The sequence below is a fragment of the Melopsittacus undulatus genome, chromosome 3 (genome assembly GCF_012275295.1).
Source record: "Melopsittacus undulatus isolate bMelUnd1 chromosome 3, bMelUnd1.mat.Z, whole genome shotgun sequence".
Taxonomy (NCBI): Eukaryota; Metazoa; Chordata; class Aves; order Psittaciformes; family Psittaculidae; genus Melopsittacus; species Melopsittacus undulatus.
In genome coordinates this window covers 44,148,533-44,164,153 of record NC_047529.1, presented here as the reverse complement: position 1 = coordinate 44,164,153, position 15,621 = coordinate 44,148,533, and the positions used below count along the sequence as shown (strand labels likewise).

The following is a 15,621-nucleotide window of genomic DNA, read 5'->3' as shown; positions in this document are numbered from 1 at the left end:
ATTTTATTAAACATGTTTACATAACATGAGTTGGAATTTCATTTAAAAGCACAGGGGAGTGTTAAGACAAGTGGTTGAAATAGAAAGATACTATCGAATTATAACTAGTTGGTTTTTGGCCACTAAGACAGAACAGGATCTAGTAGTAGTGCACCAATTCTTGAGTTCTTCCTGCTCAGCAGGTCGAGCAGTAACCAATCTGTGCCCTATGGAAAGATGGGCAGAGTAATTCCCACGTGTTGAGTAATAATAAATAGTTCACTTGGTGCAGGCAGTATGTCTATGGATTAAAACCTAGTGTGTACACAGTTTCTACATGTGTTACAGCCCCACAGTAGGAATCTACACCAAAATAGTTATTAGAAGGAATTTGGTCCATACTACATCACGTTTTCCATAGGGTAAAAAATAAAGTCCATCTATAGACATTTAGCACCAGACTCACTGACCTAGCCTGGCTAAAACCTGCAAAATGTCTATAAGAAAAATGGATGGCTTAGATTTCTTGGTTACTTCAGTATAGTAAGTACGAGCAAACTGTACAAGTACATGCAACATACAAGCTGGCCTATGTGGAACTAACATACATTATTAAATAACCTTTTTCATCTCTTTTTACAAAACGTGCATGCAGCTTTGAACAGTTCCAAGTCATGCTGCTCTATTTGTGTGATCACAAAATTGAATGGCCTGTAAAAGGAGGGGAAACATATCAATGCACCTGCAGGAATCTGCAGTTGTTCACACATTTACAGAATATCACAAGGGATTTTGAGGCCAAGAAGAACTCAAATGAATAAAAAGCAAATTGAAATTTGAATTATTATTTTTTTTCTCCAAAAAGTAAGATATCTTGCGTTAAAAAATCAAGCCTTGTGCTTGCATCAATCTCAAAGAAATGTAAACTAAAATTTGATAAAAACGTTAGTAAGTGCAGAATATTTCAACTGGAATTTCCAGTGAAACATCGAACAACTCATACCATGCTCTATCCAGGGCAGACAGGTGCGTCTGAAGCGACACACATCAGAGAAGCCTGGGTACAGCTGAAAGTGTCATATGCTCAATCCATTCCTGGTCAACATTTTGGGAAGTCAAATATACATTTATACACAGAAACGTAAATATTTCCTCTCCACTTCTAGGAGGAAAACTGCATTACCAGTAACATATTCAATGTCAAAATTAAGACTAAAGCTGCTTTATACCAGTCCCCAGCAGTAGTTGCAGAATTCTTCAAAATTCTTCCATGCAAAACATCATCAACATAAAAGTTATTATATATAATGCAAACATATCTGCTTTGTATAAAGAAAAAGTGGCACTGTGATGATTATTTATTTTTTAACAATCTAACCTAGGTTGGTCATTTGTTCTGGGTCTCCACGTGAGCGACTTGGAAGTACCAGAACTGAGAAACGATTTGAACTAGTTGCTGGAATTGTAACTGTGGCTGTTTGTTGAATACTTTAACGATGCTTACAGAGATATGCTTCAGCCCTTTTTTGTTTGGTTTAGAAAAAGAAAGGAAGGGTCTCTGTTAGCGTTGTGAGGACTTCTACAAAACTAGCGGAATCACATGGCAAAAAACTAGTGGAAGTGACAAGTACAGAAAAACTGCTGAAACACCAGGAAGGTAACGCTGCTTGGGGGCTCTGTCAAAGTGTGAGAATTACAACATCGTTAGCAGAGTGAGAGCTTCCAGTTTGGGTCATCTTTGACTTAGGTCGAATCTAAAGGTCTCTCTCTCTCTTTTTCTTTTGTTTCGATCATTATAAGCATCTGTGATAGCCTCTAATAGATTTGCCGTATGAGATATATCTTTGTTCTGTCAATTAAAGCCATCTCTTGACAGACAGACATATGTTTGGATAACTACTACAAGCGAAAACAGAAGTGATTGTCTCTCCAACAGTGTTTTTTGATCATGTGTATATCTGGTTCCAATTGTTATCCTGGATGATGTTTTTATCAGACAGCACCTGCTACTATGATCTAATACAGGGAGGCCCGGTTGAGCTTTCCAGAGATGACTGAGAAGCCCTGCGTGTCAGGGGAGTCAAGGTTGGATCCACTAGTGATGAAGGTGGAAATAATTTATACCAGCCGATTACCACACTGGACAGATCCAGTTCCTCCAGAAGGATCTGGGCAACTCCCATGAAGCATTTGTGGTCCATTCGGCCATAGTCTCCCCAAACTATTACCTGGAAGAACATAAAATACAAGTTCAGTATTGTCCTCAAACCCTCGCTTATACGTTCGCTCTTGCTAAGTGCAGCGTAAGGAGAATGTTATTCTTAAGGGTGAATGATTGCTCCCTCTTGTGGGAAAACCTAATGGCAGGACAGGAGCAAGAGTCAACAAAAGCGAAATGTTTAATACAGCCAGACATTTTGCAGGTCTGAAACCACAAGCCACAAGGATGTGTCTGCTGGCATTTATAAAATTAAATGCGTACTGAGTTGGAATAGGTTTACACATATTGCTTAAACTTAAGTAAACATGCAAGCACTTCTCCAAATGGTAGCCTAAAATGGGATTGAGAAGGAACTGACCTGAAGGACTTTACCCTGTGGACTTTCATCAAAAACCAGTGTCTGTTGGTACAAAGGATCAAGGGTCTTCCGTGCAATTCTTGTCTTCTTCTTAGCTATACATGCTCCATTTTCCAATAAATACACTTTGACATACGGAGCTGCAAACAGAACATCATGAATTTTATGTTTGGACTTAAAAACTACATTGCACATCTGAGCTGGAGGACAAATGCCTTAAAAGGGAGCTGAGAGGAAAGAAAATGGCACTTTAACTTCACTTTATTATTTGAATACAGTTATATTTGTAAAATAATTGATACAGCCCATAAGAAATCAATTTGGTTTTTATAAACTTTGAATGTAATGATCTGAAATGTTACTAACAACAATTATATTTCATGTCTGTCATTTAAAAACACTTTCTTTTGCCAGGAATTAACTGTCACTGAGAGTCACTTGGGAGTCTCTATATATGTTTACGGGTCAGAGATATTTCAAAACAGAAATCTTTGATGTTTCATTGAAAGGAATTTTTAAAACTAAGTGGCTCTGATAATATACACATTAACTGCTCTTTCATCTTCAGCTGCTAAGGGGGTTGTAAAGTAATATATTGGCAAAGTGCTACCTAAAACAACTATTCCAGTTGTTAAGGTAAGCAGTGGCTGTGGTAGTGATTATAAATCTCCTCTAATAAGGATATCTATAAATAACCAGAACTTTTAAATATGACCTTATAAAGTGATATAGTATTAAATCTCATCCATTATACAAATTATTGACATTGTCACTAGCTTAACCTGCTGTCTTCTTGAAGCATTGCTGCATGCAGAACATCCTGGCATGTGGGCCTGTTAAGCTGTTTGTTCAATGTACTTTCCTTTGCTCTCCATCTCTTGTTTTGATGTGGAACAAACACAAAGGACTTCATCTACGTTGACAGATATATGACTTGCCTAAGATTATTTTTTATTTGCAGAAGTATTTCTGCAAATGTTCCTTCCAGAACAGATGTTTTCTGGCTGAAAATCACTCTTTAAAAGGTGGCATGCAACTGGCAGATGCAAGGTGGTAAGAAGTGGACATCAGTAGCAAGGATATATCCACACACACATTCCTTGTTGAAAAGCAAGCCAAACAAATGCAAATGTAATGAGGAGCTCAAAGAGCTGATCCCCAGTTCATCAGCATATTTCATATTCTAATTTTCTGTTTATACACTGTCTATTTTTTTCCTTACCTGGGGTAGATTTGGAGCCAGGTTTTTGTGTGAGGCCACGGGCTCTAATGACTTCTACTTCTAACTGGCCTTTTTTGTCCACCATTCCAATCTGGATGTCACCTGAGAGGGAGAAGAAAGCAGACCATGTTTTAGAGAAGCACTACTGCCCAGGAGATAGGTGAGAAACAGATTAGTTTTCTGCTAGTCTGCTGCATTACAGTGCTTGTCACCTCTTTTCCTGATCCCTTTAATTTCTCCATTCTTAAAGCACGACTAAAATATATACACTTAAGGCTCATGGTGCCCTCTCTTCTTGTATGGTTTATACCAGAGCACAGTATTTCTGACCCATGGAAGCAGGCAAATTTACAGCAACACTATGGTATAACCACCACACCTGTAATTTTGCACTAGTGAATTCTCTAGAGACTTCCTATCTAGGATTTGCCCCAGTGTGCCAGTCATTGACATGTGCAGCCCTGAGAGGAGTCCCACACTCAGAGAACCTAAACCCCAAACTCATGTTCAGAAACCCCTTCAGCTAAAAGTTTCTGCCTCCAAGCTGAGAGCAAAGAGCTAACAGTACAAAGCACTCATGTCTGATGAAAAAGGAAGGAGGACTGCTGGTGGAGGCTAATGTTGAAAACACCTTATTTAACTACAAGTGCCTGACTAGATCCTCAGCAAGACACAGAGGCACCAACCAGAGTAGGCACACAGTCACAGCAAGGCTTCAGAGAATGATGGCCAGCCCCCCCAGGAGCTCAGAAGAGTTGTTTGGGGTTTTTTTATGTGAAAAAGTCTCAAAAAAGTACAGAGGTGACAATTTTCCCTTTTTTAATTAATATTCCACACACATTTTTTGTGTGAATAAAATGAAGCACCATGTTAAAATAAGAAGCTGCTTTTGCTACTAAACAGTCAAACTTGTTTCCCTTCCTAAGTTCTGACAAATGACATTAGCTGCAGAAAAAGGAAATGGCTTGCTCTGAAACCAAGCAGTGTTCTGATCTAGATCAATAAAATGCAAGGGAAGTCAACTACAGGGTGATGCTCAGAGCACTGTATCTCTGTGGTTTTATGTATCATGGAATCAGCTGGGTAGAAATGTAACAGGCCATGTAGAATAACAAATTAACCATATAACATGGTCAGCTATGTGATGCCATGCAGACAAATGAACTATACATATATCCATGAAGCAAGTGAGTATGTATTTGACATGTAAACCCTGATTGTCTGAAAAAAAGAAACCAGTCACAAAGAGATAGTCCTAAATAATAGAATTTGGGGTCTGGATTCACAGAAATAGCGGTTTGAAATTTACTGGGCCTGAGATTTTCACATATTTGTCTAACAGTGCACTGAAGCAGTGTTTATATCCCAGTACTTGAGGTATGACAGAGCAGCAGGGAAGATTGTTTTTATCAATCGGACTTTGCTTGAATAAACAGAGCTCTGTGTTGCACCAAAAATAGCTCATGGAAAAATTCTAACAAGCCTTTTGAAGAGCCCATCTCTGTATCGCATATCCAAAATGAAGCATGCGACAGGGAACCAGAAGGGGGAGCAATAAGATAAACGTTTTCAAATTGTCACTAGTTTAAGGATACCACATAAAAGGTCTTCCGAAAACTGTTAAAAAGCATGACTAAGTGCTTTTGGGTGTGCAAAAATTGAGCCTTTAACAAACAAAGAGTCTGATTACTCAGAAGTGAAAATAAACATATTACTCTAGTAATCTGCAGAAAAGTAATCAGAAAAGATTAAAATACACAGAAGAAATCTAGACCCTTACATCCATGCTGATAGAGCCACTTAGATTCTTACTGGACAAATCATCTCACATCATCTTTTAGCTTTTAAAATAATAAAAACTCTGAATTTAAAAAGTTTGGTGCTTATTAAATGCATTCATAGCAGTCATTTGGACTTAAACAGAACCCCTTGCCTTAAGAGGTAATCAAGGCATTCTCAAGAAAGTTTCTGTCTCCTTCGCTCATGATTTGGGAAGGAAACACAGTCTTCTGCAATTTTTTCTTTGTTTCTCTCTCCTTCAGAAACACCTCAGTAGTCCTTCCTGAAACTGACTGTCCCAAGACAGCTGAAGCATTGGCCATTTATCATTTCCAGCAGAGGAAGTATCGTTGAAGTAATGGATCAAGGACTCCTCACTTAGCATTCTAAAGAAATACTTACATAGTGCTGCACTGTTGTACACCTTATACACTCCCTTCATAACCAAGATACAGCTAATGCTGCTACAGGGAAATACCAACTGGTCTGGAACACAGAGAGACACGGGCAGCTGCCATAGACAAGGATTTTGTCTCTTTCATGACAAACACTGGCTTTACCAGCAGCAACTGATTATTGGTCACTGCAAATGTGGGGAGAAGTTTCACATTCTGGGGTGAAATGAACTAAACTTGGACACTTGGCAGAGTTTGCCCAGAAACTGCCTGTCACATCCAATGTAATCTGTAGCAAGTAAATAGAAACTCTGAATAGCTGAGAGTTTGTAGTGAGCTACAATTGGAGAAACCACAACAATTTTGAGTGGCAAGTAAAGCGCAAGCCCTATTTCCAAATTGCAAATGAGATTCACTGACATCTCAAATGGAACAAATACTGTTTCTCACCCCATTTTGGATGCTAACATGCTAGAAATACCAGTGAATGCATATAAGACCTTCATGTTTACAGCGAAGGAAGCCACTTTGTAAAAATGTTCTTGGTGCTGTAGTCTGGCAGTGTGTACGTTAGTGGCCTATTATTCATTTAACAGAGGAGAAAATATTATTCTTACCCATGGCAGGAGTTGCTAGTGTTTGTCGGCCTACTAACTGCGCAGGTCCAAGTCCATCGAGGAAATCACTAAACTGACTGTCAGCACCCAGTCGTACTCCAGGGAATATTAAACTGAAGCAAAATAAAAGCTGGTTAAGCATAAGAGCAGGATTAATTTCTATTGTCCTACAGTATTTACCTCAAAAGTACTACTGATACAAGTCAAGCAGCTCAGGATGTGCAACCACAAATTGTTCTGCAGCATCAGGTATGAGCTGTCCCCCATGGGCCCCAAAGAAGTGTAGTAAAGTTCTGCACATGGACCCAAAGTAGTCCATAAAACAGTTCTTGCAAGGGAGCTCTCCAGGAGCAGTGAAGAGCCCAACAGGTGAATAAACTATAAGTGACCTTGTATGAGAAAACATAAAAAGCCTCATGAAATTTAATAACCTATCATTCTTCATTCTTGAATGCTTGATTTACCTTGTAATACTGCTTTATATCTATACATACATCCAAACACCATCCACATCATTTAGAACAAACAGAGAAAACAGATATATACACTAAGTTAATCTGATTGCTACAGCTGTTTAACAAAGCAGCAGATAGTTAACTACTGGCAGGTAGCACTAGGGCTGATTAGAGCTAAACCTAATGCTACTCCCTAGCCTAAATATTCTGGTAGCCACATCTATTGTTGGTACTCGTCCCTCTTTCAGGACACAAACTGAAATGTAATACATCAACACACATAATACATGGAAAGATTTAGGGTCAGGTTGGATGGGGCTCTGAGCAACCTGACTGAGTTGATGTCCCCACCTGCAGGGCAGGTGGACCATAATAGACGATCTTCAAAGGTCCCTCCCAACTCAAACTATTCTGTGCCTTTATGAGATGTGCTTTTTCAAGCTGGTTTCTTGTATTCCAGAATCTCCATTTTCTTTTTAATAGACTCCAAACAATAACCAAAGAAACAAGCAGAACAAAAAGGAAAATAAACAAACTCCAGAGATAAAGAATGATCCATGGTGTGGAGGCTCAGCTTTTGGGGGGACTTCCTCATCACAAGGAATGGAAGAACAGACTTTGAACCAAGCCTAGATAGCATGGCCACCAGACTGTCCACCACTCTGTATCTGCTTCTTCTGCAAAGAAAATTCCCTGTTAGACTGGAGAAAATAACAGCACTTCCTAACAAAAACATCTAGTGTGAAAAACTGATTTCCATCAATCAGGCTTATGTGCTCCAGTCATTCAATTAACACTAAAAGCTCTTTATAAATCTCAGCTAGCTTTATAGAAAAAACCCTTTGTTCTCTTCAAGACTAACTGCTCTTATTATGCTTGTATAAATGCAGATTGCCTGTAACTAAAGCTGGTCGGAAAATACCAGCACAGTGCTTTTCATTACAAAACTGGTTTACCAAAAGGTAAGCTTTTCATTGAAGTTTAAAGAACTCTTTTATTTAAGAAGGTTTCTTTGGATAGAGGAGAAAGAACCTTAAGGTTTCCAGTTCAACCATCAGCCCACCAGTTACAGCACTCACCTAGCCTAAAGATGCAGCTTCAAGACCACCCTTGCTGAGAAGACACACAATCTACTTCTCTACCCAGGTGGAGAGAAGCTCACTCTTGCCTCTGCTATGAAAAGTTTGTTGCTCATTTCTTTGCCCTTTTCCCCCAAAACATGTTATATTTTGTTATGGAATGACTAACTACATTGAAGTCATTGAAATGTTCACTTGAGAGCATTCTCACTTTTCAAAGATTTCTAGTTATACACAAAATACTGAAGGTTGTGAAGTACACATTCACCTTAATGTGTGTTAATTCAGATTTGTTAAACACATCTGTGTTTAATTTGTAAACACATCTGACTGATCTTATGAAATGCAGGATGAGGCATGGTATTTTCAAAAAACTGTATGATGCTGGAGGTAAAGTCAGTATCACAGTGTAAACACATGCAAGGAAGGAAAAGCAGTCCTTGCAAACTTAACATAAGCATTTTGTAACTGTCGTCATTTCCTGCCTACAGTAATGTCAAGAGGGAACTGCAGATAAACTCAAGCAACAAAAGTCAAGCTCTTGCTGATTTTGATGGGAATCTTGCAAGAGACAGGAAAAACCTAGCAAACAGCTTTGCAATTCTGAACACAAGGTGCTATAAAAAAACTGAATCATGCTCACACTAGAAATAAGACATCAAGTTACAGTGACATTTCTAATGTTAAAAAAGGCCCAGGAAAATGAGGAAAAGGATTTTAGGATTAGCTGGCACAGTGCATGTACCCCTGATCATGTGATGCAGTTGTGTGGCTTCCTGTCACCTTGCAGTTGCATCCTGTTCATGTTCTACAAATAAACCAGTAATGCATGTGGGGGAAGTGATTAAACAGTAGAAAATTGCTTCAATGGTCATCTTTCTTACAAGATCCTCTGCATCTAAACATTCTTCATTAACTGTGATCTAAACCTAGAGCTGCTGTAAACTAATGTTATTATACCACACTCATCCAAGTTTGCAGAGCATCTTAGGATTCAATCTATATCTAAATCACAGAACTCACAGAAAAACAGAAGATATTTGTTATATTATAGACAACTATATAGTGCATTTCCACTTGCACTCCCTGTTTCCCCATGTGGGAAGGCATCTTCTAAGAATTTCCTAGTGACCACTGTGCCTTGGCACAAGCAGTTGAGTCCCACTGAGAGCTGTGAGGATGCTGAAGTATACATGCACACTTTTGTGTAAGATCTGCCTTTGTTCTCCTTTCCTACATACTGAGTCATTCAGCAATGAATGAAAACAGCTGCCCCATTGCTCTCAGTTGTCTGCCTGATTTCAGCTGATGGGGCAGCTTGACTCTGAGTTTACAATCCTCAATAACAGACTTGGACCAACTCCAGACTAAACCTTTGTTTATAGTATTACTGAACAGAGTTTCATATCACAGGGATTTACATACATTTGAAGTTTAACTTTGAGTTAATCCAAACATAACTCAAAGAAAAAGTACCCCTTTGTTTTGTTTTCAATAACAGTCTGAATTTAGCTGTCTTGTTGAACAAAATGCTTCACAGGATGACAGGGGAAATGTCAATCCTTAAGAAATCCTCTCTAAACCTCAGTTTTCACGAAATTTGTGTTATGTGCCTAAGATAGTTAAGTTTTGCAAATGTTTCAAGGGGAAGAATCTGTATACAAAACTATCCTCTTCAGCCAGAGCTAGAACCTCTGTTCACATCCCAGGTTTTCTTACAGAGACAAGAAACATCTCCTACATTATAATATTTACAATGTCACTTACTTGCCCTCTGAGCTATAACTGTTTATGCTGCCATCAGTGGATTCCCGACTTGGCTGTCGAACCATGCGACTTCTCATCTCTGCTGCCATTCCCGTCTCTGTGCTTCTCTGTATCGTGCTCTTTAGCTTCTTGCTGCCACCCTCTGAAAGCAGAGAAAAGGAAGCAACAGTTAGAATGACAGCTTAGAGCAAAACCTTTCCTTGTAGTTTCCCCCCAACAACAGTGATCTGACTTGATGATTACTATTTAATAATACAAAAAGACTATTCTGATTCTCTCTTCTACAGCTGCAAATTGGCGATTGCTTCTCTTGGAATGTAGACAGGATGACTGTGATTGTCTGCTAACCATATACTTGGTAAGGTGTCTCTAGCCACCTTCTTAGTTAGGTTGGGTGAGTACGAAAGAAGTTACAACTCTCACAGAAAGAAAGAAGGGAAAAAAATCTTTCATGCATTCCACCAAAAAAAAGTTAAGCAGTAAAATACCTAGTATCAAAATATGTAATAATGTGTTTTGACTTAGCAAAATCTTACTTTTCACCACAGAAATTCTTCAAAGTAAACAGTGAGATGTACATAACTTCTGATATCAGCATTTCCTAAGCAGAATTAACTCTCAGAGAATCTGCCTGCGAGATGAAGGACTCCGAAGTTCAGGCTTGCAACTGAACACTACAGAGTAATGTAAATCTTGAGAATTTGTTTAAAGACTTGATCCGTTTGGAAAAGCTTCCATCACACATTCTTTAAAATGCAGTTTGGGTTCCACATGGAAGGTTCTGTTTCACTGTTGAGCCGGATAGCTTCCAGTTCTTTACAGGGATGATTATGAGCTCAAGGTGCAATGGCTGATCTACAATGAGTTCTGCTGTCACATCGCAAACATTATGCTTCCAATGGCAATAACTGTTCTCAAAGATCTTTAACTAAATACTTCCACTGAAGCCTCTATGTGACGTAACAGCATGTGTTGACTTCAGACTCTATCTTGTTCTTTATCAGTTAGTTCAGTTATTGTTCAATGGGTAACATTACTTTCTCTCAGGAAGTAACAGGTTTTACAAAGTTTCACCTAAGTGCATACAAAAACGTTCTCCTGCATTCGCCCCTTCATTTCCATGCTCCTTCGTCTGCTGTCTGCAAAGTCTGCACTTCCTTTTCACAGCCTGCTCAGGGCAGCATCTGAAAAGGTACATATTTCTTCCACCACGATCTCCTGTGGAGACTGAAGCGCTCTGAGAAATTTCTTACCTTCCTGTTTCCATGAGCAATGCTCATGCTTGAAGCTGACAGATCTTGATCTTTCTTCACATGAAATTTAAGCTTTGATAGCCCCTGCACAGCCTATCCCTTGCTCAGGGTGTTCCAACATGCTGTGGAGAATAGCTGGCCCTTGCTGTCTGGGTCTGCAGAGCTGGTAGAGGGCAAGGAGAAATCACACCAGAGAGCTTCTTCCCTCCCGTGATTTATCACAGTAACCGCCTTGGTGCTAGCATAGACATGGCAAACATGGCCAAAGTGAGAAAGGAAGAATTCATATATTGGGCTTAGAGGAGATATCACCAGTGTAAAAGGGGCTGTGGTTTTCTTCTTAAGCTTCTTGGACCAGGGACTCTTTATCCATGGTCACCCAGAAGCAGAGAAACAAATGCCTATGAGTGGAAGAAACCAGCTACTTCCACAGATTCTTTACCCCTTCTGAGACCAGCAGCTTGGAAGTTCCATTGTAGGCCACTGCAGCTCATTCAAACTCCTGGTCCTTGGTCAGCTGAAAACACATTATTCAGTGCTGCTAAATGTGAGGTAGAAGAGGCTAGACAAGGTGCACCAGGCAGACCACTCCCCAGGCAGTGCAGGTGACTGTGGATGGTATTTGATAGAATGCTGGTGACTCTGTATGCAGAAGTGAAATGCTACATTTTGGACCTGAGCTTTACCTTTAGAAACAGATCGTGTGTCCATCATATCAATTCTGAAAGCTGAGCTGAGCATCAAAAATTAATCAAAATTCAGCCTAGGAAGTATAACCCACACACACAGCCCCGCAACAAATCAGGATTCTCTCATCTTCAGTAGCTAAGCATTCACTACCCATATTGTTTTGTGCCTCTCTTGCGGAGACCTGCTTAAAAGAGTCTCTGTTTCCATCTGCTCCTACAAAGCAGGTAAGATTATGTGGTTTACCCCCTGTTGCCTTTTCTGGAGCCAGCCAGATCAGGCAGCATGACCGGAAGGATATAATATGGTAGAGCTTGAAATGTGGGTAGCTGAATAGAGTTGCCTGTGAGTATTCATGGTTCAGGAGGTAGGAGTGATGAGGCACTAAAGGTAGCCACAAGATCATCATGACCTTTACACAAACTGGGAAAGAGTTGTTGCTCTGGACCTCCAGGACAACATGGTGGGTGCTGAAATTTATGGACTAGAGCCAGGCTGTTGGGAAGTCATAATGAAGAAAACAGTCATAGAAATAATCACTGTAAAAAAATAAACTACAGAAATTAATATTTTAGCTCTAAGCCATTGTAAAGACTGAAAATAGCAAGTGTTTTGGTTGCTTTTTTTTTCCCAAAAGAGTAATTTTGTATTATCACAGATAACATCCATATTGCAGTTTGAACATACATCTTTGCTCCACAGGTTTTAAATGCACAGACCACAAAGTAGGAATCCTCATGCATGGACATAATGAAGTCCACAACTGTGTCTTGCTGTGTTGCAAAAAACAGACCGTTTTTCCAAATATTTTTCCAGTCACTGCTCTCTGTCTTACTGCACTGGATTCCACTTCTTTATTTCTCATCAACTTCTCTTTTTTCAGGTTAAAGATTAAAAAAAATTCTTTTGTCTCTTGTAACTGAAAGTAATATCCGTAATATTTCCTGGGATAAATAGTCCTTCTGCATATTTCACTTTACAGCTTCAGTTTTAATATTCTGCAGTACAATCACAATCATAACATAAAAAGTAACTCAAAGTAATCCAGCAGTACAATCAGAATAATAACATAAAGTAGCCCAACAGAATGGTAAAATACATTAAGAGTTTTATGGAGTGGAGGAAATTGCTTTTGCCCATGAGTAACAACCAAAACACATATTGCACAGTTTTAACCTTTTGGAAGTTTTAACCTTGGTCATTTATGCGTATCATATTTTTGTCCACTTATAGCACAAAAAGTAACGAGAACAGTGTATCTTGTTGGTGTACTCCTGTAAGCTTCTCAGGAAAACCTAATTCTGCAAAGGGAGGAAGGTACTTTGTATGAAGCTGAGTTGGAAACTGCTGTTATTTCTAAAGGTGCTCCAGAAACATGAACTCTCTCTGGGGTACAACTTCCAGTCCTGCCTCGACTGCAGGATGAAATATGTGATTCAAACAATTACCAGTGTTCCTCCTGCTCTTGATAATGTTTTTTTGTTTTTTCTTTTTGTTATGTTTTAATGAAAAAGCTTTCATTTTGTATAACTTTCAATCTAGCAGTTGTGCATATACCTTTGGAATGCTGTCTTCATATGGACAGTACAAGTTCTTAAAATATTTAAGCTCAGTATCTATGCTATGATACAGTGAAAAGAATTTCTACTCTTGCCTGGGTAACTTCTGAAGAATACTGGGTCCTCATCCTGATTTTTATTAGTTTGGTATGTACAATTAAATTTTATAATATGCACAGCTTATAAGCATTTTGCAGTTCACCAACAGCACTTGTTGCTGTTAAGGGGCACTCCTGCTACAACACACATATAAGAGTGTGCAATGCACTGTTTCAGTCTGCTTATAATAGCCTATAGTAATTCCTTCTTGGTCTGACAAGAAACTGGTTACTGATTTTGTTTTTCTCAGGAAACAAAATGTTTTCTGTAAATTAATGGAGGTCCAGATCTAAGTAATGATGAAGAGCAAAAAGAAGGCTTCTTAGTGTATGCGCTATTTTACATTCGTACAAGATATCAATGTAGTTGATGTGTCCCCAATTTCTGTGAATCCTAATCAACTTCAAGTATAGCATCCAGGAGAAAAATGCTATTGACAACTGAATTATATTAGCAAGAAAAGGTCAGTGTCAGTGTCTAGACAGTGTCTATGGAATTGAGACGGCCTACTAAAGATAACTCAAGGCTAGCTTTACATTTCTAAGGGCATCCAATTCAGAGAGGGCAATGCCAGGACAAATGGCCCAGAATTACTTGCATTTATAACTGCTCTTAGCAAAGACATGACTGCACAGGACATCACCATTGGCCTGGCTTCTTCCCTGGGCTCCATGTGGTGCCTGGAGGCAACTACTGCATTTTGCTCTTGTTAAGTAAGTCTGAAAAAAACAGGAGGGGCTGTGCCATGACCTGATGGAGTAAAGCTTTTATCCTGTGATGCCAAGGTGTGTATTACATGCCACAGGACAAGGCTAGGGGATATACAAGTGCATGCATGGACATAGGCCCAGCAGCTTAGTCAATAGAACTGTGTTAGACACTTCTGTAGGGCAGAAGATGACAGTCCTGACATGGTCTGCTACATACTACCTATAGGGAGAGGTGTCTTGAGGACTGTCCAGACTCATGCCTGAGGGTCTCTAGTTGGTTCAGTGCCAAAAAAAGCAGCAAGTTTATACACATGTAGCACCTGGCTATGTGGCATGGAAAATTCGTGACTGGGTCAAAAGAATGCTCCAGAGAACAGTGCATACACTACTGCTAAATCCACCAATGAAAGGGGTAAGAAGGGTACTAATATTCAATGTCATCACATGACTCAAGGGCAAATTATTCACAATACAGGCTCTTGCATGCTCATGCATTGAAAGAAAGCCTACAAGGACTACAGATCCAAGCCAGCTCTGACTGAAACCTGGCAGGACTGTGACCATATTGTTGGTTTGCATACAGACTGTGTGAGACACCAACAAGATTATGCCAACTGGAACAGAAAGGGTCACCCTCAATGCAAAGAACTATAAAAATAAAAGCCAAGGGGCACATTTCCTTCTGGTCCTTTCTGATGTGTTACTGATTTTACAATCCCAAATTTAGCTCTCGGAGACCTGCTGAGTTACAAGTTCTGCAGCATCCCACTCACTCTGCATGCAGCACTTTTAAACAGCAACAAAATATATTTACACATGAATTGACAAAGTGCCCCGTGGCTTATAGTCCTAAAACAGAGGGAAAAAAGAAGAAATAACTCAAAGAGCATTTGTTCTTTTACATGTGTACATCTCTCAGGTGACCTCAGCAGTAGATTGATTACAATGTTTTGAAGTACATAGTGACTATGGACAGAAGATAAATAGTAAGAAACACGACATTTAAATACACATTATTCCTGGACTTTATATCCTGCAGTACTACATTGTATTTTACATTCTGTGCATTCTGCCACACTCTCTTGAATATGCTGTTTATAAAAAGACATCTGAAATATTGCAGTGTGGTCTTTTAAATGTTTCCTCCAACTATCAGACAATATATTCAAAGAAAGGAGAATGCTGTTTATATTCTGTGGTGTTAGATCCCGAGGTTTCAAATTCAAATATAAACCATCATGTACTTCTTCCCACTTCTATTAATTGAAACAAACCCACAACTAACATTTATACCATTTGTCATGGTTTACAAATAACAAAACCTTCTAGAAAGAATATTCACCTTTTCAGCTGGAATAGTTTATCAAGATGTATCATTTTAATACAGAGTTTGGAAGAAACTGTATCTCACAACTATATGAAGTCATATTCAGCTGGCAAG

The 15,621-nt window shown here is 39.2% G+C and overlaps 1 protein-coding gene across 1 annotated transcript in view; it reads right to left on the bottom strand.

Annotated features, from left to right (window-relative positions):
* Positions 1-1,958: 1,958 nt before the first annotated feature.
* RIMS1 (regulating synaptic membrane exocytosis 1) overlaps positions 1,959-15,621 on the bottom strand; it is a 153,627-nt gene continuing 139,964 nt past the window's right edge. The window contains exons 22-26 of the mRNA XM_034060466.1: positions 9,873-10,014; positions 6,572-6,684; positions 3,781-3,882; positions 2,559-2,698; positions 1,959-2,207 (exon numbers count right to left, since the gene is read on the bottom strand). Of these exons, the coding sequence (XP_033916357.1) occupies positions 1,989-2,207; positions 2,559-2,698; positions 3,781-3,882; positions 6,572-6,684; positions 9,873-10,014 (716 nt within the window). The 3' untranslated portion in view covers positions 1,959-1,988. The remainder of the gene's footprint in view (positions 2,208-2,558; positions 2,699-3,780; positions 3,883-6,571; positions 6,685-9,872; positions 10,015-15,621) is intronic.